The sequence below is a fragment of the Typopeltis vanoorti genome, chromosome 12, assembly GCF_054136105.1.
Source record: "Typopeltis vanoorti isolate ZY-2024b chromosome 12, IOZ_Tvanoo_1.0, whole genome shotgun sequence".
Taxonomy (NCBI): Eukaryota; Metazoa; Arthropoda; class Arachnida; order Uropygi; family Thelyphonidae; genus Typopeltis; species Typopeltis vanoorti.
The window spans coordinates 25,493,052-25,517,325 of record NC_143560.1 but is presented as its reverse complement, the minus strand read 5'-3'; the positions used below and the strand labels follow the sequence as shown (position 1 = coordinate 25,517,325).

At 33.4% G+C, this 24,274-nt stretch overlaps 1 protein-coding gene across 2 annotated transcripts in view; it reads right to left on the bottom strand.

Annotated features, from left to right (window-relative positions):
- Positions 1–19,353: 19,353 nt before the first annotated feature.
- LOC150100638 (uncharacterized) overlaps positions 19,354–24,274 on the bottom strand; it is a 296,632-nt gene continuing 291,711 nt past the window's right edge. The window contains exon 15 of one of the 2 annotated variants that reach the window (XM_090401968.1): positions 19,354–19,791. In XM_090401968.1, the coding sequence (XP_090258094.1) occupies positions 19,658–19,791 (134 nt within the window). In that variant the 3' untranslated portion in view covers positions 19,354–19,657. Of the gene's footprint in view, positions 19,792–19,965; positions 20,131–24,274 lie in introns of those variants that run through there. The other variant, XM_090401969.1, reaches the window with a different exon arrangement.

The following is a 24,274-nucleotide window of genomic DNA, read 5'->3' as shown; positions in this document are numbered from 1 at the left end:
TTTTTGCCCTGTCCTGAAAAGTCTTTAGTGTCAATCTTATAAAAGCCCTTTAATACTTACAGTATCAGCTTCTTTGCTGATAGCATCTGTTACCAGCTAGTTTTTGAAAACATTTGATCTAATGTCATAGCGAGAATTCCAGATCAGCATTGGTCACCTTTACCACGAGTTACCTGTCCTGAAGATACTTCAAGCACAAACTTTGTTTACTTACACTAGCATAAAGGATTAAACTAAATTTATTATTACTGTGCCAAGCAAATTAGCACTGACTTGGCCAGCAGTCAGTGCTAATTTGCCAGGGTTATAAGGAAGTTACACCTTGCTCTCATTGGTTTGCTGATCACCTTTCTATATATAATTCTTTTACATTTTCCGCAGATGACCATCTCCGATGCGCTGCCAATATCTCTTCCCTCCGTATTCTAATACCATATTGGAAGTCTCCCCCCCCCCCCTTAATGCATAGCATTATACATGTCTGCAAGGAGATGTGCTTTGCATTATGGGAGATACTAAGACAAGTAGCGATGAGAGCCTGGTCACCTTTACCACGAGTTGCCTGTCCTGAAGATACTTCAAGCACAAGCTTTGTTTGCTTACACTAGGATAAAGGATTAAACTAAATTTATTATTATTCTAATGTCACAGTACTGCTGCAACGTAATTCAATTTGTCATAGTCACCGACTTTGCAATTCCATAGAGTACCCCTTGTTTACATGTCTATATGTAAACAAGGGGTACTCTAATATTCTACATGTCTGGCAGTCTCCAGACAAACAGATGCTATGACCAGATCTAGCATCTCAGAACTCATACCACCACCACACGCTGTCTCAAATCTTAGTTGAATAAATTTCATTCGATTCTCTCCATGTGACCATTCAGTTCTTCAATCTATATTCCCAAAGTTGAAATCCTACATAATTACTTGGCCAGCAGTCTGTGCTAATTTGCCAGGGTTATAAGGAAGTAACACCCTGCTCTTATATCCTCAACGTATAGCAGTGCCCAACTATATATTTCATTCGTTGTCTATCTCACTCCAGATTGCCTAAAATGAACTACATATTGCATCCTTATCTTCCTCTTTTTTTTTTTGGCTTCAATTCTTCTGCTATTAGCAAAAACCCCATCATCCCATTTTATTCTCTCTCCTTTCTGAAAGTACAATATCCCTTTCATTCAATTACTATATCATCCTCAGTCAATTAAGTTCTCACTAATAGCTATAACCTTCTGCCAAGCTGAGCTTACCAATGCCCAAAGTTTCCATTCCTTATTGAAACTGTTACCGAACAACACTTTTGGAAGGTATCCATCTTCGAATCAATTCAAATGAAAACCACTGTGCCTTATATAAGTTCTTTCATGAAATTCACTCCACCTATCCACAAACTCTGCATCATTTCTTCTACATAACCTATGCAGTGAGTCCTTCATAATCATAACTTCGTCTCAGCTCACCTCTATTACACTGTGGCAGCAGATTCAAAATTCTTTCTCACTCTTCTTATTTACATATCACACTTATCATGATGATCTACTGATGGCATCAGTAGAAGCAAAATTCATCTCTTTCACTTTCCTTCTCTGCATTGGAATGGGACGACTGAGTACTGGCATTTCGGGAATTCCGATTTACTCTCACACTTTTGGCACTAGAAAAAAATATTCATCAAGATTTAAAGGTAAAACATTCAAGAGGTTTACAACTATAAGACCTTTATTAAAAAAATAAAGGAAATTAAATTTACATTTCATTAAAATGAAATAAATTTTATTTCATTAAACACTAGATAACTTTATTTAGCTCTTCATTTAGTAATTATAAACAAGGCTGTTCAGGTAGTCAATCACTTCAGCTTTTAACATGAAATTTGGATTCGTGTTATACACGAGGATGTTCTGAAAACTTCTCGGCCTAACAATGAAAAAACACATTTATAATTTCAAAATCATTTATATTTTTCAACATAATCTCCCTTAAGACTAATACACTTATTCCAGTGATACTCCAGCGCCATTATCCCATCCCTGTATTCCAGTGATGCTCCAGCGCCATTATCCCATCCCTGTAGCAGTTCTCAGTAGGATCAGCAAAATCCCCTCTTGATTCGAAGCAAAACGCTCACAAGCGAGGAAGATTTTTAGTTTTGGGAAGAGACAGGTTAGAAGAGCCAAATCTGGGGAATAGTGCAGATCCTTTAATTTTCTTATTGCCAAAACACCTTTGCGGGCAGGTGCATTGTTCTGATGAAAGATGCTTTTTTTCTTCTACAAACCGGGTCTTTTCTCACGAATTTTTTCTTCTAGCCTGATTAAAAGATCGGAATATTCCCCCGTTATTGTTTTACCCTTTTCAAGATAATTAATAAATAAAATGCTTTTAGCATCCCAAAACACCGATGCCATGACCTTTCCTGCTGATGGAACTGACTTTGTCTACTTTGGCGCTGAACAACCGGCTTCTATCCACTGTTTGGATTCTGGTGTAATGCTGAATTCAAGTCTCATCCATAGTAATAAATCGACGCACAAAATCAGTTTTCTTCTTGACAAGACGCTCCAAGCACTGTTAAGGGTTTTCATGCAAGTGCGTTTTTTTTATCTGATCTGCTGTGAGCACGTGCAGCACCCATCTTGCACAAAGATTTTCATTTGCAATTCTTCATGCAAAATATATCCTACACATTCTGTTGAAATGCCTCTAGCCTCAGCAATTTCACTCGATGGTTATTCAATACCATATCATGCACTTGATCAATGATTTCTGGTGTTGTTACACTTTTTGGATGCCCTTCACGTGGATCATCTTTGAGGCTGGTACGACATCGTTTAAACTCGGTAGCCCGTTTCTTAATTGTTGAAAACGAAGAAGAGTGCCCATGAACTTTGAATGGGGTAAAACCTTTTACAAAGAATTTTATAATCACACGATACTTAATTTTAGCCATTTCAAGGGATACAGACTTTTGCTTCAGACAGCTGTATATATAAAAAAAAAACTACTTGATAGAATGTCTTGCAGAAGCCAAAGATTAATATATTTCACGCACAAAATTGTTTTGCTTTCTTGGGAAAAGAATTAAAACCAAGTATAAAATTTCTTGGTATCTTTAACGTATAATAAACCCAAGGTAAAAAACTTTCTACATCTTTCTCTCATCCAGATTTTTATTAATAAGATCAAGCACCTTCTAGCTACTTGTATACGAAATATATATGTCTGCATTACTTCACCATTGGTATATCTCCAGGTCTGGCTCCCAGTAATGAGACCTTAACACGTTCTGTGCCGATATCGCGTGATGCGAGCTCTCACCAAACGGCCGATCACGCTTTATCGCGTGGACGTCGTTAACTAAATAAAAAAAATTTGGCCACCACACGAAATTCTAATTTTCAGCTTAGCAATGAAAGTGTTAATAAAGCTCCCATTATGCATTGCATCACAGGATACATACTAAGACAAGTGATATGAAGTCATTAGCCTCTATGTATAAGTAGCTCAGACATGAATATATTTCACGCACAAAACGTTTTGCTTCCTTGGGAAAAGGATATAAAGTCATTAGTCTCTATATACAAGTAGCTCAGACGTGAATATAACTCGCAAAATGTTGTTTTGCTTGCTTGGGAAAAGGATTAAAACCAAGTATAAAATTTCTTGGCATCTTTAACATATATATATAATTTTACTATCTCCTTCTTATTCCTTCCCTCCTCTTTTACCTTGCAGTGTCAAGGATTTTCTATTCATTTAATTGCTACCATATCGAGGATAAGGTGGTTAGCCCTGTATCTGTAGATGCACGTGTTCAAGAATCGGTTTGCCTGTTCTGGGGGACGAAAAACCTGAGTTTCCAGATGAACCCTGAGTTTCCCTCCTACCTCCATACAAGACTGGCTAACTCACCTTTAGTCAAAAGAGCCCAGATAAAGGTTTCTCGTGTCATTGACACGAATCAAAACCAGGTCTTTCCGACCAAAGGGCTTTGTCTATGCTAGCTAAGCTACAGAGGCTCATATATATCATCAAATTCATGATATTTACTCTCAAGGGGATATACAAGATATAGCACTACATGAAAAACTTACATCATTACTAACTTCCTATCTACAAATCAATCTGCTACCCATCAAGACTCCAACATTATCAGATCTCATATTTCTATCTTCTAAGGCACTTTTTACTGTATCAATCCACCTACATCTTGGTCTACTTCTGGGTCTGTTTTGTGTCAACCTGGGAGATAATGCTTGTTTTGCTAATCTTTCCTCTCCCATTCTGTTTAAGTCACCATATCACCTGAGATTAGCTCTGCTAAGAATAAATGTCATATAATCTTCACAAGTGCCGTGGAAGTGCTTATCAAAATACAGTATATATGTTTAACATAAATGTAAAACATAAAGAAAATTTGTATCAACATAGCAAAAATATATCCTCCTTATCCCTCCTCTTTTACCTTGCAGTGTCAAATATTTTCAATTCATTTAACTGCTACTGTATTGAGGATAAGGTGGTTGGTCCTATGCCTCCCACTGTGTCCTATGTTTGTAGATGCACATGTTCACGGATTGGTTTGCCTATTCTGTTCGAACAGACCTGAGTGATCAAATTCCTGCTATGTATATCCTCAAAGGGTGTACAGGATATGATAGTAATGATGTAAATTTTTCATGTAGTACTAACTTCCTATCTACAATTTTCCTCCAAATCAGTCTGTTACTTGTCAAGACTCCAATATTACCAGATTTTATATTTATATCATCTAAGGCACTTTATACCATATCAATCCACCTATATCTTGGTCTTCCTCTGGGTCATTTTCCTGCCAACTTGGCAGAGAACACTTGTTTTGCTAATCTTTCCTCGCCCATTCTGTTTAAGTGACCATACCACCTGAGATTAGCTCTGCTAACGCATTCCTGGATGCTGAAAATGTCAAGTTCTTTCCTATTATTCTCGTTTTTAATATGATATTGTCATTGATGCCATCTGTTCACGCCTCTGATCTTTCTCAGGACTCTCATATCTGTGGTATCTAGTCTTTGGTCAAGTGTTTTTCTTCTGATCCAGCTCTCAGATCCACAAGTTAAAACTGGTTTGAACACTATCTTATATACAGCTAATTTGGTGTTCCGATTCTGTTGTCTATTCCATATTTAATTTACCTTCTTCACTAAAAATCGTGCCTAAGTAGTGAAATGTTTTACTTGTTCCACAGGTTCTCCATTCACAACCCAGTTGACATTTTCAATGATTCTGCCTATTTTCATTGTCTTTGTCTTTTTATTGCTGACCTTCATACCATATCTATTACAACAGTTATTCAATTTAGTCAGAGAATCTTGCAGACTTGTAGCGGATTTATTTAGAAGTATAACATCGTCCGCATAAAGCAAAGAGCTGACATTAACATCTCCAATTTTGATCATGTTTAATACCACTTTTCTTCATAATGGGATCCATATAAATAATGAACATCTTTGTCTCACACCAGATTTAACATTAAACCCTCTTCCTGTACTTCCTTCAATTCTAACTGCCGACTTACAACTCAAATACAGACTAAGTATTGCTTGATATAATGCCCCATTGACACCATATAACTGTAGCATATTGAATAGCTTCTCTCTTGGCACTTTTTCATAATCCTTTTTCAGATCGACAAAACTAAAATACAGATCTTTGTTATATTCTCATGCTTTTCAACTATTTGTCGTAAAGTGAAGATCTGATCCTGACAGCCTCTATTTGGCCTGAATCCAGCTTGTTCTTCAACAAGCTTTTCTTCCACAATTCTTCTCAACTGTTTCTCAAGTATGCTTGCATAGATCTTGCCCGGAACACTCAGTAGGGAAATACCTCTGTAATTCTCCATTCAGTTTTATTTCCCTTTTTATACATGGGTACTATGAGAGCTCTACTCCAATCATCGGGAATTCGTCCCTCTGTCCAGGCTTTCTGAACTATGCAGTGCAGCCACTGTAAGACTTTTATACCACCATACTTCAGCATTTCTGGTCGAATATCATCTACTCCTGCTGCCTTTCCACATTTTAAGCCTTTGATGGCTTTTTCTACTTCAAGTATGGATATGTATTCCTGACTGCATGCCTGGTCTGTGTTTTTTATCACTTTGCTGTCAGCACTGCTTGTTTCATTTAGCAAATTTTAAAAGTAATTACTCCATACTTCAAGGATATCTTTTTCTCCCGTTTTCATATCACCTTTATCATCTCTAACTCCTTTTACAGCACTCTTTCCTCCATTCCTAAGCTTCTTCAACAACCTCCAGAATATCTTACCACATTCTTGATATTTATTTTCTATGTTCTTGCCAAAGTCCTCCTATGACTTTTGTTTAGCTTTCTTACATTTGTCTCTGTAAGAGCACAAGCTGACTTATTTGCTAGGAACTTTTGATATGCGTTCTTCTTTTCCTTCACTGCCTCTTTAACTTCCTGTGTCCACCATGGAGTTTTGATTTTTCTATCCTTGCAGACAACCTCACCACATGCCTCTCTGGCTGAATCAATCAGGGTTTTCTTCAGAGTTTGCCACTGAATCTCCAAGGTTTGATTCCTGTTCTCAAACTCTTTCATTTTTTCTTCAATAATCTGTGTATTTTAGTATACAGTTCACATCTGAGAGCTGCTCAACTTTTATTCGCTTTAAAACTTTCTTACATGTTATTCTTTTCAATATGAAATTCAATTTTATCCTGCTCAAGACTAAATAGTGATCACTTCCAATTTCAAATCCTTTGTACACTCTGGTGCCCTGCACCAGGGAGAAAATATCACTATCAACAATAACATAGTCAATGGGACTTTTCTTATTCCTTGCCTCTTCTCTCCATGTGAATTTGTGCACATTTTTATGCTGGAACATGGTGTTAGTAATAACCAGTCCATGTCCTGAGCAGAAATCCAACAGGTATTTGCCATTATTATTAGCTTTGCTCTTTTCTCCAAATTTTCCCAAAACATTTTTGTATGTCTGACAATCACTTCCTACTCTGCTATTTAGATCCCCAACAAGGACCAACTTTTCTTTTTTCATTGTGTCAGTAGCTTTCTCCAGAGACTCAAAAAATTCCTCCACTTCTACCTTAGAACATTCTGTGGGACCATAGGCACATATAAGTCTCATTGTCCAGTTCCCCATTCTGATATTTTCCCAAATCACTCTACTTGAGACTGACTGCCATTCAAGAAGATTAGCCTCATATTTTGTGTTGAATACTATGGCTGCTACTCCTTTTCCTTGATTGTTATTGCTTGAAGATAACATTTTGTATTTATTGCTCAGAAAGATCTCACCAGTTTTTGTCTTTTTGTTTCAGTCACCACTATTGTGTCGATCTGGTACTTGCTTATCTAAAGAATAAATGTCAAATTTAAACAATCATTGTATACAAAGAAATTATATAATGAATATCATCTGTAGTGAGTGACGTCAAAATCATATCTACATTCAATAATTTTTTGTTACTGTCTGCTCATGTAATATCAACTCAGTGAAAGGGAAGGAAAGGGAAAAAAAAAAAATCAAAACCACACAACATTCATTCACAGTCATTTTGTGCACAAACATTTTTACAAGTAACACACCTCAGTGGATGCTGTTGCCTGTAGCCACATGCAGTACAAGTAAAATGCTGTAAAAGCTGATTTAATCTACATAGTATCATGAAGGATGCCAGTTAGGCAAGTATGCAAATTTAATAAATATTCATTAACTTCATGTTCTTGTATGAATGTGAAAAACTGCTGATTTCATGTCTGTTGGCAACTTGATAGATAATGCAAGTATTTTTGTATGATGTCTAGCTAACTTGCTTACATTTCAAGTTTAATCTTTTACAATAAATTCAGTTCATGCTAAATTTTATTTCATAGATAATAATGGTAAAAGTTTTTACTTTTAAGCAGAAAAATGGCTCAAGTTTTACTTATGTAGTGCAATATATTAATAAACAGAACTAAAGTTATTCTGAACTTTAGTTATGGAGTAGTCCTGAATGATTTTAACAGAATCAAACTGGGTCTCCTCTGAATAAGCACTCTAGCAAACTTACATATATTATGATCACAGCAGACAATCATTAAAAACTTCTGGAGATTATTTCTTTAATATTTTTTATAGTATACAATGCTATATTTGAAAATAAAAAATTTTAAAGATCACTTTTTATCCATTTATATACAAAGCTGATATCCAACATCGATGTGGAAACATGGAGGAATTAAATTATTCTATTTTTACTGCAATTACTACAGAAAAAATAATAATGAAAAACTTTTGTGATGATAGCAAAAGTTTAAAGCTTCCACTTTTTATTTTGTAAAAAAAAAAAAAAAAAAAAAAAAAAAAAAAAAAAATATATATATATATATATATATATATATATATATATATATATATATATATATATATTAGGTTACATATTAAAGTAATTTTGAATATCATAATATAATTATTTCGTCATCAGCAACAGAAACAAATAAGATTGTGAAACAAAATTACAATATGTTCTCTCTCTTACAATATTCTACCCTGTCAAACATCAACTCCTGGAAATATCCTAACAACACATGGTAATGATGTATAAATTAATAGCATTACTATTATCCTGGTATACAGAAATAGAAGAAAAAAAAAAGTTCATATGTTGTAAACAATATATCATATTTCTGCTCCCTTTCCTTCTTTGGAACCATTTGCAAGTCAAAAAATGTATCATTTTGAATTTAAAAAATTATCACTTAATTTTCAGAGCCTATGGAAATTCATTTATTTCTTTTTCGTAAGTTATAAATTTGAGTTGCAAAAGGTATTCGTTAATATAGATTCTCCAGTTATGATTCTATTTTCTGTAGCATTCATAATTTTTTTAGACACTTTTCATAAAATTTCCTTTGTACTAAAATATGTTTATTTCATCAAGGCTCACAATTAGCATATAGAGCACATGTTTTACCCAACAGAAAGATAATCTTAACTTATGAAATACTAGATATCTCTTATGTATCCTGTCTGGGAGACTAACACATTTCTTTTTCTTAATTCATTAAACAAAATCCCTGAGGCATAAAGTGTCTCAATGTGACGATAAGAAATTGAAGTTTGTTTATATTAGTACATATTGCACACAAGTATTTTATCATTGTGAATGATTTACTAGGTCACAAGCTTACAACATTCGACTTTTCTTTAACATATTTAATAAAATATTGTTTTAGAAGTTACATTTTACTATATATCAAAATTGCTAACCTCAAATTATTCTCAGATTAATTAACTGTCATTCTTTCTGTTAAAAATCAATACTTTATGCTTTGAACAAACAGGGCACTTTATGCACTAGTGAAGTCAGTGAACTGCATTAGACTGGTTAAAAATTTATTTAGTCATATTATATATGCCAATTTTGTTTTAAAAAATCACTGTGTAGAATAAATAAAGTAATTTCGTCTTTTATCATGTCCAACAACACCTCCATACAGTCAACTCAACACTATGGCAAATACCGCTACTGTATTTACTCGAATATAATTCTCACCCCTGATTTTACTTTATGAAAAAAGAAATTAAAAGTTTCGCATATACCTCACACATGAAAAAAAAAAGTTTAGACACGTTCACGTCGGAGTGATAGTAACTCGTTCCCCGCGGTAAACAACATGCCCTCTCCAACAGCCCCTATACTGCAGACGGAAGAAAAACAAGTAGTTTTATTGTATCACTGAATAAGGTACAGAGGCATTTGCAGTCTGTGTAATATATTTCTCAATAAATAGTGCAATTAGAGACAACTGGGATAAAAACGGCACTAACTAATGAATCACATGTCCTCTCCCACAGAAACTATGCTATATAGACTCGAGCAAAACCACACGTTGCACTGGTAAACACAGTATCTAACTAAAAACTATTGTCCAATTTTTCAATTAGAGTTTGTTTACCTTTGAAATTTGTGATGTCATTAAGACAGATCACAAAGGCTAACTTCAAATAAAATTCTACCACAAATTGAAAGACAGAAGCAGCAATAAAATTCAATCAAAGGGTTGAAACTTTGTGTGAGTTGAGCCCACCAACACAACGCAAAAGTGGTACATAAACGGTTATGAGAAGTTCCATAAGAAAGCAAAACAGGTAAACTCCCCCCCTCGTTGTGAACATGTTAAAATTAAGAAATACATTAGTGAATGTTATTATGGTAGTTTCAGATATAAAATTCGGTTGAAGAGAATTAGCATTTCAATTCAACAATTGTCGGCTTGCCTTTGTCGTTGGGTAGCGTGATCTTTTGTTAACAACGCACCAATCATATGCACGTTTTCAGAGCTGCTCTATTTCTACTGGTCCACCACTGCTGTCTGTTTCATGCTCTGCTTTCACTCGTGAAGGATTGTTCATTATGTATTTCAAGTCTTGTAAATTAGTGGTAGTAATAATGGGAAAGATGATGATGCTATTTGGGAGATGACTTTGACTATGTACACAAGGAAATTGCTCTCAAGGCTAGCCGGAAGTAGCGATAGCGAATAGGATATTCTTGGTAAGTCATACCCATTTTCAGTTTTATCCTGAAAACTTTAGTTTCTGAAAATCCCCACATATATCTCACACCACGATTTTTTAGCTTTAATTTTGAGAATAAAAGTGCGAGTTATATTCAAGTAAATATGGTATAACAAACTTGCTTACTAAAACAAGCTCTCGAACAATCCTGACTAATGACCCATAGATACAATGCTATGCTAAACTATCCCCTATAACAAGATGTTCCTGTGGTTACTATGAGTTTGTCATAGTGAGAGTTAACTGTATTAGTTATTTTGCCTGATTTATTACTGGGATTTAAAATGCACATTCACAATTATGTCTCAATTGCACAATTGACAATGGATGCATACATATCATCCATGATGGTTCAGAAATATGTTTTATTGTACATTTGTTACCAGGTTTTGTGACACAAATACATAATAATAGCCATCTCCAAATCTTATTCGTTTCCTTCACACAAGTCACATTTTGCAATATATAGAAAATAACACAAAAATAGCTAATATTAATTTCTTTGTAACTATGAAATTGATTTATAGGTCATTTGAACCATTAAGATGTTGGATGCTGAAACAAATTACAAATTAAAAACAAAAATTAAATTTATTAATTTAATTGAGTATTAAACTATTGAATATTTATTATTCAATAAATATTCAATAGTTTGAAAAGGAGTATTATTGCTGAACAGTATGCATCTTATCAGTCCAGAAGTCTATCAAAACAATCCTGGATTGATAAAAGGACTGTGTATTATGATGCTAAAGTTTTTTGGCATAAGGTAAATAAAGTTCACTATCACAAATTCAGAATCCGAGTAACAGAAAACATGAAAGAGAAAGGAAGGAGAATTACTAGCATTTCTAACTGAATTGCTCTTGTGTGAATTTTTTCACTTTTATTTTTTTGTCATTATCTTCTGAAGGATATTTTCTTTTAAATTAGTAATTTTAATTATGCCACTGTATATACAATTTCAAATGGATCACATAATCTCTTAATATTTTTCACACTAGATGTTACTACTTAAAAATGTCTCCTTCCAATGCAATGATCCACATAAAATCTAACAATACAATATAGGCACACAGGAATAAGTGTTTAGATGCATCAGGAAATAGTTTTTATATAGTTCCTTAACATTTGGGTGTATTGAAATTATATTAAAGGCAACTAAGCCTACTCATCCTTAGACTTGTACTTTCTCCCCCTGTACAGCAACATGAACTGATGTCACAATAAGAGAATTTCTGACAAATATCATCCGCTTAGCAATGCAAAGGTGAATGTGCTTTATTTATCTTTTGCTTAATCCTATTGAAATCTACAGCTGAAACTTGAGTAAGAGTTATATAAATGCATACATTAATTTTTGAGAAACCTGCTGGAATGAAGAAAGTAACTGAAATCCCTATTTATTTTATCAAAAACAGCTAAGAGTATTTTAAAATTATTTTTATTTCCATAAAACTTATTGGAAAGAAACATGAAAATTTGCATGCATTCAGTTATAATTTCTATAATATGAATTTCACTTGCTTAACAAGTATGAAGGATGTAAAATATATCAAAATGTCTTGGAAAATGTTGTAATGCTACAGAATATGAAATACAGTATAGTTTCTTTTTAAGGAACAAAATTATGACATCATAATATTTACATGCATGCATACAAGTACAAAAAAAAAAAAAAAAACCTGCATTAAGCAGTATTGCATAAAATTATTTTTTTTTTTTTTAGTGAATGAAGTAATTCTCATTTGAATGCTTATTATAGATCATCTTGCATTCATAAAGAATGCTGCAATAACTATTTCACTTGTATACGTAAAAGAATTATTGCAATGTACAACACTGAACATTCAAGATGCAACTATATACAAAAAATACTCCAAATAAGCATTTCAACAAATACCTTTATTTTATAGTGTGAACTTGCATCTGTAACTATTTTAATCAGACCCCACATTAAACAAATCCCACACTTTTCATTTGTATTCTTGTTAATATGTTAACAGCCATCATTAGGAATATATATGCAAATGAGTTCAGGAAAAACCATGACTAATTTTTTTTGTTTTTCACTGTTGTGCATGACCTTACTGTTATGAAGTGCCATAACCTTCATATGTATTTGAATGTAAAACCACACTTGGTATTTTATCAGGCCTATTGTATATGACCAAAGGAATTTAACATAAGTCTGTTAATTAATTAATACTTTTAATTGACAGACTTATATGTTCTTTCCACTTTAATGGTATGTACTTCCAAGTCTTCCTCCTCCTGCATTTCAAATGAATAGTTTGTCTGACCAAAGTGCTGTTGCAATAACATTATATTTTGTAAACTAATAAAAAAAACTTTGGGTGACTAAACATGCATTCTTTTATTTTGTTACTGCCACTTTTATAGTACGCCTTCTATAAGAATTAGCTGTGAACTTTGCAGATATCTATCCTGCAAATGCCAATATGAGTGCTCCTCAAAATTCTTATGTCTATATTTTCATATCTGAGTTGAGTTTAAATTAGGTCAATTTGGGTGCTGATGTATTTTTCTCCCCACTAAAAGAATAGTGTAAACATTTATGTTTTCAAAATCATTATGTAAGATGACAAGATCAAATTTATTTATTGTTATTTTAAAACAACCCGTGTTACTTTTACTTAACTTTATGTAATAAAATATTGCTAAACTTCAACAATGTTTAATAATAATGACAGAATCCTTAATGCATGGAATTTCAAGAATTAAACTAATTTCATTTAAGCAAATGTCATGAAAGTGTCAACTTTTATCTGAATAATAACTGAAAATCTATATAATGAAGCATTTTTCTTACCTGAGCATTTATTTCACACATTGTTTGTCTTACCTACTGAGGGAGAAGTTAAGTTTAAGTAGCAGTTTGTTGGCAAGTGTACACATATGCAGACTTCTAGGAAGCAGCACAATCCTTTATGACTACTGTGAATGTGTGATGTTGTGTATGTGTGCGCGCGCGTGCTGATATTTGAATGGAATACGATTTGAGAGAGAGAGTAAAAAGTTAAAGAATGGAAAACAGAACAACAGATTTATCTGAAAGATCTTCCTTAATGGTGAAGGACCACCAGAAGTTATAAATCTAAAGAAAAACTTTTTTTTTTTAAATGTTGTTTTAAAGGATAAATTGAATGCAGTTTTTGGAGAAAGTTTATTTGTTTTAGTAACTGGAGTAAAATATAAAAATAATTTGAATTGGAGATAGAGCATTATAAATGTTTTAATGGTGAAAATTACATTTTTTCTTAATAGTGTTTTTCATGTGATCTTTGCACATTTTAAGGTAGGGTGTATTATATAAACCTGATGCAAAGAGGAATACAGTAGTATGGAGAGGAACAGTTTAAAAATGGAAGATATGCCTGGAAAAAAATATAAAGTTTAACAGAGATCTATGCCTAAGTTGTTTCTTTTTCCATATTTTCTGAAGCAAAATAATTTAGATAAGGCATTCATACAGATTTTTTTTTTTAATTTTTTGCTTCAAGCTAAAAGAGATTTTTTGGGAGAATAATGCTAGCAATGAACAAGAGCAAAGCATTTTTCACTTGAACTGATTATATTATATATGACTGGAAAAACGCATTTGTGGACTTCAAAGAATTAAAAAACAAAAAATTATTTGTTAAACTTTAAACTTAAAATTTTTATTCTAAAGGTAAACTACGTATGAAAGTGAGAAAGTATCTCTTATTTTTAGTTAAATTATGTATATAAATGTATTTGTATATTTCCATTTATATTAATTAAACATTTAACTATTTTAAAATCATCTGGCTAACATGCTGGCAAAATCTAAACAATATAGATGAGGTCCTTGAAATTTGGCCTCATGGTCCGTATTTCTAACAATATCTACCATTGAAACAAAAAAAGATAGGACTACCGTCTTCCTTCATATTCTTGTTACATGGCAGCTGGAAAGTTCTATCATTTATCTGGTTTGCTGTAAACTCACACATGCTGGTAGACACCTACAAGTGATTTCACATCACCATCTTGTCAATAAATTACAAATTATAAAAATTTTAGTATTCAGGACAGAGCAAATTCTGTCTCCAGAATCAGCATCATATCTAGAACAAGAGGCTCTCTCTTAACATCTTTTGAACAAAATTTGTATTACATTCTTAAAAAAAAAATACTATCCCCATCCTCTTCAAAAACTAGATTATATTATACAGAATTGATAAATTAGACCATTTTCTGAAATGTCAGGTTGAAATAGTTTACAAACCACTGGACAAAGTTTCTGCCCATACAAAACATATTAAAGATTGTCATGACTTTCTCACCTTCCTGGATGCTATTAGTATCTCTAACTGTGGTTCTCAGTATTTTGGACAGACAAGATGGACCATCTAGATCAGAATTTTTCAGAGTAAAATTTATATACAATACAGGAAGCCCAAAAGTACATTAGCACTGTATACCTTGGAAAAGATCACTTCATCAGATGAAAGCAAGCTAAGTTGTGGCTGCAGTGTTACAAAAACCCTTGAAGCGATAGAATAATGAATCAGTTCTGAACAAATTTTGGAACACTGCCTTATCTTCCTATCAGCCCCAAAATGGCAAGCATAGATCACTATGAGAAGTGAAACTCATCTAACATTATTTGCTTCTTAGATAATTTCAGTCTGTCTTTGTTGAGAGTGTATGCGTAAAGGGACTTGTAAATACTTAGGTTAGTTGTTGAATTATATTTTGTTCCACTGCATAGGTTTTCTTCTAGAAATCATCAATAGAAATTTAAATGTGGAAAAGCAGCATAGTCATAAAAGAAATAAAAAGCTAATCAACATAATTTGAAATGATGCAATGCAACAAGACAGAGTTGATTTCTGAGCATTTCTCTAACTCATTTGTGGGCATATTTATTCCTGATGATGGAAGATGTCAAATTAATATGACTGCTGAAATGTAAAAATTAATGTATTTCCATCTATGGTCATTAAGCATGATTATTACCATCATAGATTTGATAAAAATGAACAGTTTCCTTCCTGCCTGTTTTCCTCTGATCATCCCCATTCTTGTTTGTTCATTGGGTAACCTGTGTATGTGACAGGATCTGGTCATATTCACTATACCCTGAATTGTTTGATGCCATAACAATACATCTCACTATCATGGCATTATATGAAACTTGAAGAAATTATTGCTATTCTCACATTCGATGACAAAGTAACCAAATAACAAATTATGCAATAAAAATATAATAATGCACCAACATAAATTACATATGTTATAAAATACAATATGTGGATTTGTACATATGAAAAACAACAAATATTTATTGCAACAGTATCATCATCATGGCATTATTATATAATCCAACAGGCAATGTTAACAGTCAATGTATTAGAAGAGCAAGTTAAGTGACTGCTTAACTGAGCAGCCAGTTCCTACAGTAGTTCTGGGACATTAAACCAAACCAAATGTGTATGTAATCATTATGATTATTTAGCGAACAGATGAAAAAAAGAATTTATTAAGCTAAGGCTATAACATTTATGCTTAAATGTCAGTGAATTTACTAAAATTTTCATGCCGTATCAAGTAAGCTGTCAGCTAATAAATAGCAAAAAAAAAAGCTGTCAACCTCTAAATATACCAACTACTCCAAAGCACTTAAAAAATTTCCAATTCCCAATAAAATTTATATCACTGAAGGAGACAGATACCTTCTGCTATTTCCAAATTAACTATACATTCAACAAAGAATTCCTCCTCAGCTGAAACCTTTAAGATATGGTGGTGAAGCCTCCATTATATTCAGAGCTTAGTGTGATGTCCTAGTAATTCAGAAAAATGATAATTATTAATGATTTTTAATCATGATAAAAATAAAAAAAAAGTAAAGCACTGATAGAAAAGTGTCAAGAAATCCTACAAACAGCATCTCTTAAAAATCCAACATATTACTATAAGCAGTCACCACCTTAGCCCAAAGTTTTTATTTATTATTATTACTTAACACCACCAGGGAGTCCAAGGACTCGAGGAAGGGCACCTGCTCTACAATGCTCCATCGTTACCAACTACAACTACCTTCACCAACTACATCAATGCCATCTACTGCTGACCACCACCACCAGTATTTTCACAGGCAATCGCAAACATCCATGCCCAAGGCAGGATTCAAACCCACAGCCTTTTGGCTGGACAGCGGATATGCTAGCCACTCGGCCAACCAGGCTGGACCAGATTATTATTTAATATCACTTCCACACATTAATCTGTTGATATTCTTCTTAAAGAGCAAGAGACTGTAGTCATTGTAAATACTTCATGGGGAAAGACTGTTCCACTAACAGTACAAAGGTATCTATTATGGCCTACAGTGGATACAAGATATTGTTCCATGAAATTATCAGCTAAAGAAAACTGTCTGCTTATTTGTTAAAAATTCTACAGACTTCGAACATAAAATAATATTATCACAGAGAGATGGCTGTGTATTTGGCACTGACATCACTAATTTATTCATCTGCATCATTTCAATCAGAATACTTTCTATAACAAAGGAAGTTCTATATACAAGATAAGAATGCTGCTATGAGTATCATTCTTTTTATCAATTTTCCCCCACCTTCCTTTCATGAAGGATTATAAAGTCATAAGCACTGTTGCACTTCAACCAAAAAAAAAAAATCTGGCTACAGGGATTAATAATCTATTAAGGAAACAATATCTATTAATAGGCCACATGAAACTAGAAAATTAATTTGATTTTTAAAACAGATGTGATTTTATTGAAAATTCATAGTGTTTGACAAACAACAGGAACTGGAAAGAGAGAGAGAGATGATTTAATATATATACAACTTAATTTACAGCTGAGAGGTATTATTTTTAGAAGTCACAGCTAAAGCAATTCTAAACATTTCTAATCTTCACTTTATGATTCAGTTCACATAGAAAGATTTTTCACTTGGTTAGATAGTAAATTATACTTGACAAGAAATTATATTCCTGTTTAATACTTTATCCAAGTGTAAGCAAACAAAGCATGCATGTAAAGTAGCTTTATGACTATGACAAGACTACTTGTATATAGATGCTGATAACTTCACATCAATTGCTTTAGTATCCCATAATGCAAAACACACTTCCTTTTGGAAGTTAATAATACTATGCATTAAGGGAAGGTCATTACACAGACTGGTTTCAACCTTTATCGAGGTCTCATTGGTGAGAACCAGACCCAGGAAAATACCAAGGTTGAATTAATGCAAGTCACATTTTTCATATGTGACTTGCATATGAGAAATGTGCAAAAATGTATATCATTATGATAAAGGTAATAAGGTGATACACATTTTTGCTATTTGTATATGAGAAATATGACTTCTGGGTCTAATTTCCACAACCTCAATAAAGGTCAAAACCAGTCTATGCAGTGATCTTCTCTTAATGCACAGACTGGTTTTGACCTTTATTTTTGACCATAATGCATAGCATTATGGGATACCAAAACAACTGCTGCGAACTCCTTAGTCTCTACAGCCTTGTTGAGAAAATATTTCGGGAACAAACGTTTGTTTGCTTACACTTGGATAAAGGAATAAACAAGAATATAATTTCTTGGCAAGTACAATTTAATCAGTTTACATCATTAGAATTTCATCTGCTACCTATAAAACTGACATAGGAAATGACTCCTCAGTTAAATAATAAATTAACATGGTCTAATGCAAATATGTTTTCTAAGCACTATTATCAATGTGTTATTCCTCTTGTATATGCTGAGTATTAAGAACACTATAGCAAACACTATTATAATAAACTCAATATAACAAACTATTTAAAGTGTCTAAATAATATTTTTTAGAATAGCAATGAAGCTATTCCAAAGAAAATTCACAATCAGAAAATGATTCCTTTAGTCCTGAGAAGTTAGCTAGAGTGATAGCTACATACAGCCAGATATATAGTGAAATGTTTAAATAAATGGATGATATTCTTCATGTAAGTCTACAAATTTTGCTTTATTAGCAAAGAACAATTTATTATGAATGCCTCCCCCTCCAAAGTTACATTTCTCCAGATATTCTAAATAATAGTATCAAATCACTCAGGTGTGGTAAATAGCATGTTTTAAAAATGAATGTTTTCTTTTTTAAACTGCTTTGCAATTCAAAAGTGGTGTAATATTCCAAATACACTAAGAAAAATCCTTTTTATGCACAAAGTGCCTCTGTTTATACTAAAGCTGCTTTTATATTGTATACACCAATACAAAAATAGTCATGAAGCCCAGTGTCATAAATACAGGAAATCATATCATCTGGCCATGAGGAGCTAGTAGCTAGCTTATCATTAGTGTGACTGCTCACAGAGATGACCAGTTTGTAGTATGAGCTGAATACTAAATTGTTATTGAGTAGTAGGATAATGTCTCATTTATTGTATGGGAAGGATTCATTATGAGGTACTTCTTAACAGTTATGATTTAATTATAAAACAACCATTTTTGATTAAAAAAAAGTAACCCCCCCACTTCACAGTTACTAAAGACCCCTGCTCATATATAGTTGCGAAAGTTTTTTTTTTTTTTTAGATTTAGGTTCCCAGATTACATAATTATTCTGTAAATATTCAAATCTCTCTCATTCAGTTTTCATTAAACAGTATTTAATAAATAATATCAAAACAATTAAAATGTTTCAATTATAACAATCATCTGTTAGGGTATTTTTCACAGTCTATGAATTATTATAATTGGACTCAAATACAAGAAAAAAAATAAATAAATAACAGAGAGGAAGAAGTATATACTTACTGTATAAACAAATCTGGACAAGTCATGGGTTCAACTCAGTAAACAAATATGAGAAGGCATGAACAAACACATCTACCTCCCACCCCCCATGAAATGAGGTAGAAGTTAAAAGCATTAGAAAAGTTGAACATGAAACCACATTGTATTAGAGGTGGTGTCAAAACGTCTTTGAACTAAGACATAAAGGAAAGGATATTTTACAAGACATCTATGAATCCCAAAAATATGCTATGTGATAGGTTTTGAAGTATAAGAGGAAAAACTATTTGTTAATTTTGTGGTAGTATCTGCAGTTTGATGTTTAGCAGTTGGACTTCCACCAGCAGTGCTTTCATCATCTGAGTCATCTGAACCATATACTGCTATAAAGTAAAAAAAAAAAAAAAAAAATTCAGTTGCCAGAAACATTCACATTTTTTAAGTTCTTCAAAATTTATTCACTACTGAACCTAAAATACATTAGTAAATATAAACATACTGAACTGAAGTGTCCTCCACTATAGAAATTAATACAGATTTACTTTCACATCAGCAACAAAAACTCTTGTTGTTCCTACTTTTACTATGTTATGCACTATACTGAAATAAAATACATTTGAAAGAAGCAGATCATCACGTAGCCTGCTGGTTTATTATTATAACAAATCTGTGAATAAAATGAAGCCTGTTCATTCCTGGTCAACAAGAAAACATTGTTGCAACTGCAGATTAAAATTATAAGTATGTTAGCTAACATAAACTAATTTGGAGTATGAAAAAATTATTTAAACTTTAACAGTCTAAGACTTATTTTAAAGGGAGGGGAATAGGAATTGTTATGTTAGTGCTATAAAAATGCTAGTCCATCAATATATGTTTCTGGAAGGAAGGGTAGAGGTAACCATCAGATATGAAGAGAAATGCATTCTCTTCATTGGAATTATGGTAGGGCAACATGAAACCAGATGGTATGTTATGTCTGTTAACTGTACATATGTTTTGTTGTTTTGCAGGGTGAAAAACTTTCTCACCTCTGTACAAGACCAGCTAACTCATTGAAATTCCCTTAAAAATATTTCTTAGGAAGCAGATAAAGCTCTAGTGAAATTCAGGTCTTTCTAAAAAGGAACTATGGTTTCACAACTTTTTATGTTAGAAAGAAAATGTGACTGTTTTGGTAATGAAGTGGTGATTAAAGTGCCCTTCAACCAAGTGAAGAATAGCATGGAGATCAGCATTAAGGAAGATAGTTTGGAAGAACACACTTGGAATGTTAGAACGTTATGATGTGTAGAAAGAATGGAGCATATTATCAAGACCACCACAATGGTAATGATGACCTATCCTATGATATTCTGTAGAAATAAGAATAAAAATAATGTCTTTAGGAAATGTCTCAAAACTTTTCCATGGTGCATCTCAAGAGAAAGGTGATATACGCAAGGATGCTGTGAATTGATAGTGCAAAACCCACACTGATACTGGGAAACTTCCAGGTAGAAGTTTCCCAGTATCAGTGTGGTAAAAATACAAATTTTATTCAAACAATTGATCTTTGCTCTATTTTTAAGACAGTGGATCCCATCGATCTGAATATTTAGAGACATGGCTGTCCATATGTCATTTTTTTTTTTTTTTTTATTATGCTTGGCATATCAAACAATATAACAATATATTTTAATGGATTCAAAGATGTGTATTTCATATCACCTGTGAAGTCAATGCAAAGTGGGGTAAAAAAGTCCAGAAAGATGAAAATATGACGTCTAGAACTGTTTTGTAATTAAGACAGAAATCAAGCGAGAGAACGAATGAGGTAGGATGGTTGATTGATTGATTTGTGGTTTTATGGTGCAAAGGTGATACTGCACCAGGACACAAGCTAGCAGTACAGGACACAGGCTAGCAGTACACAGGGTGTTGATAGATAAATAATTACAAGGAGATCAATTAGAATGTGTGAGATGACTGTGACCTATGCTGATCCTAGCAAGAATAACTTCCTCTCTTCTGTTCCTATGCTGACTAGACTGCCAATACTTAATTTCAGGCTTAACCTCATGCAATTTGTTCATCAGTGCTTCCTGCCAGGAGTTTATCTAATTAACCTCGATTTTATAAACTGGGCATAGTCAGTATAAGTGACTGTCAAACAGTATGTCAAAAAATTATGAGCTGATCTAGCAGCTGCATCTGCAATGTCATTTCCCTTAATTTGATGTGGCTGGATTTTTGTACAAGAGGTGTAGCACCTCACCAAGCACCAGATATAGATTATAGAGCAGGGAAATTATGCCCTAAAAATAAAGTCCCTTCTAGATTATCCTACATTGACTAGTCTGTTTTCTCTATGTTGGGAGGCCCTGTATCACACGTCAGACTGCCATCCATACTTTTGGTATATGCATTAAAGAGGCTATGGAAGCTATTGGCATAAGTGTTGATAACATTACCTGCATCCCATCCTGCAACCTCTCATTTTGTCAGTTACAGAAGTCTCACACACCCTCACTTGACTCCCTTCAATTGTTCAATGCACACAGAGCATCTCACTCTGATTTCCTGCCCATCTATATTGATGGTTCAAGATCAGAGGTTTCTGTTAGCTGTGTTTCCTAACATTGCAATCTTCAACCAGATCCTACTCCATTGCAGTAATTATACAGCAGAGTTGCATACCATTCAGCTTGCACTTGTGCATATCAAAGAAAACTCCTACCAAAAGTGTAATTTATACAGACTCTGTATAAATTACACTTTTCTAGAGTTCTTTACACTTTTAGTAGGAGTTTTCTTTTATTTATTAGTCTTTCTCTGAAAGACTAATAAATGAAAATTAAATGACAAAGCCATATTAGAAAATTTGCAAGAGAAATGCAAACAGGAATACATATCAATACTTGAGGTAGAGAATGCCACCAAAAACTTGAAATCCAGAAAGAGTAGATGATATACAATCAGAAATGCTCAAATATGGAGGTATTGCAGTTTTGCAGTGGCTACACTGCATAATTCAGAGGGCCTGGTCAGAAGGTCAAATTCCAGACTGGAGTCAAGCACTTATAGTACCTATTTATAAAAAAGGGAATAAAGCTGAATGTGAGAATTAGAGGAATTCTCTGTTTCAGATAAGCAAGCATCCTTGAAAACAGGCTGAGAAAAATTGTGGAAGAGAAACTGGGAGAAGAACAAGCTGGTTTTAGGTCAAATAGAGATTGTCAGTATCAGATTTCCACTTTATGACAAATAGTTCAGAAATCATGGGAATATGACAAGGATCTGTATTTAAGTTTTGTAGATCTGGAAAAGACACACACACCTTTAGGCACCCACTGACTAATTCCCAAACAGCTTCTCATGCCAAGGCCTGCCTCAAGCTCTCTTCTGAGTTTATTATTATCCCTTCTTAGTCAAAGATCTTATGTAAATACACTGTAACCACCTGAGTCACAACTGCATTATCACTCTCACTAATTGGAGGCATAAGTAATTTAATTTTATAGACACATTGTTCAATGCTGTTACTAAATTCAGTGTTCTTGTACTATGAGACCCTTCTGTTACATGCTACTTAAGGTAGATATATCCCTCAGCAATTCTACAATTCTCCTTCTGGTTTTGCATGCCTTCTCCCTCCAGTCTATTACACAATTCTATAAAACATCTCTGAAAGATCATATTATGCCTATCATGTGATAAGCATAATATGTTATAAAACAGTTACCACATATAAGGGAAATTAGAATTTAATATTACCTCCTGTATATTTTGATCACTGTAACATGAGCACCATTTAGTGAGAATGGAAAAGGCTGATTACAACATTCAAATTATGAAACACAAGAGTCACAGCATGAGCATCCTTGTGTCTCAATCACAGCAAAGTGAACAGGAGAATGTAATATTAATTATTATTATTAAGACAGACCTCCAGGGAGGTCAGGGACTCATTCAGGCAGGACACATACTACATGCACCAGCTATTATACTTATTCTTGAATTCATTCACAATGCTTGCACATACCACATCCAATGGCAATCCATTCCAATCACGCACCACCCTATGAGAGAAAAATATATCCCTCATCCCCTTCTTAGCAGCATTCATTCTCAGCTTCCAAGGATGCCATCTCGTCTTTTCCCCACTCTACATAAATTGAAAAATTCCAACTGAAATCCTGTATCACCCTTTCAGAAGTTTGTAAGTCTCAATCATATCATCCCTCTTTCTACTGTTTGCAGTCTACAAATTCTCAATCTGTCTTCATAATCAGTATTCCATAATCCTGATATCATTTTTAACACTCTCCTTTGCACTCTCTCCAATATATCAGAATCATAATGGAAACCAGGAGACCAGACCTGAGCACAATAGTCCAAGTGAGGTCTTATCAAGGCCTTGTAAAGAGACAAAATGACATCCTTATCTTTACATGGGAATGTTTGTTTCAGCATGCAATTATCTTTTGAGTTGTATTTGCAATCTTTGCAAATGGGCCCTGAAATTCAACTTCCTATCTACTAACACTCCGATATCCCTAGCCTCTTCACTTTCTTCTAACATAATCCCATCAATATAATATGACGTTAGATATCTAACCATGCCAAAGGGAATGACTTTACATTTAATGACATTGAACTGACATCCATTTTCCTATTCCCACAATTCCAATCTATTCAAATCATTCTGCAAGTACTGCATATCAGTAACATTGCTAACTACCCTACCCAGTGCTTTTTTTCTGGAAAAAAAGGTGCCAGTACTCACTATGAAGATGTTATTACAGCAACTTCCACACTTTTAACATATCCTCCGATATACCCTCATCATTTCTAGATTGCTTCTTGCTTTTGGTATCAACTGTA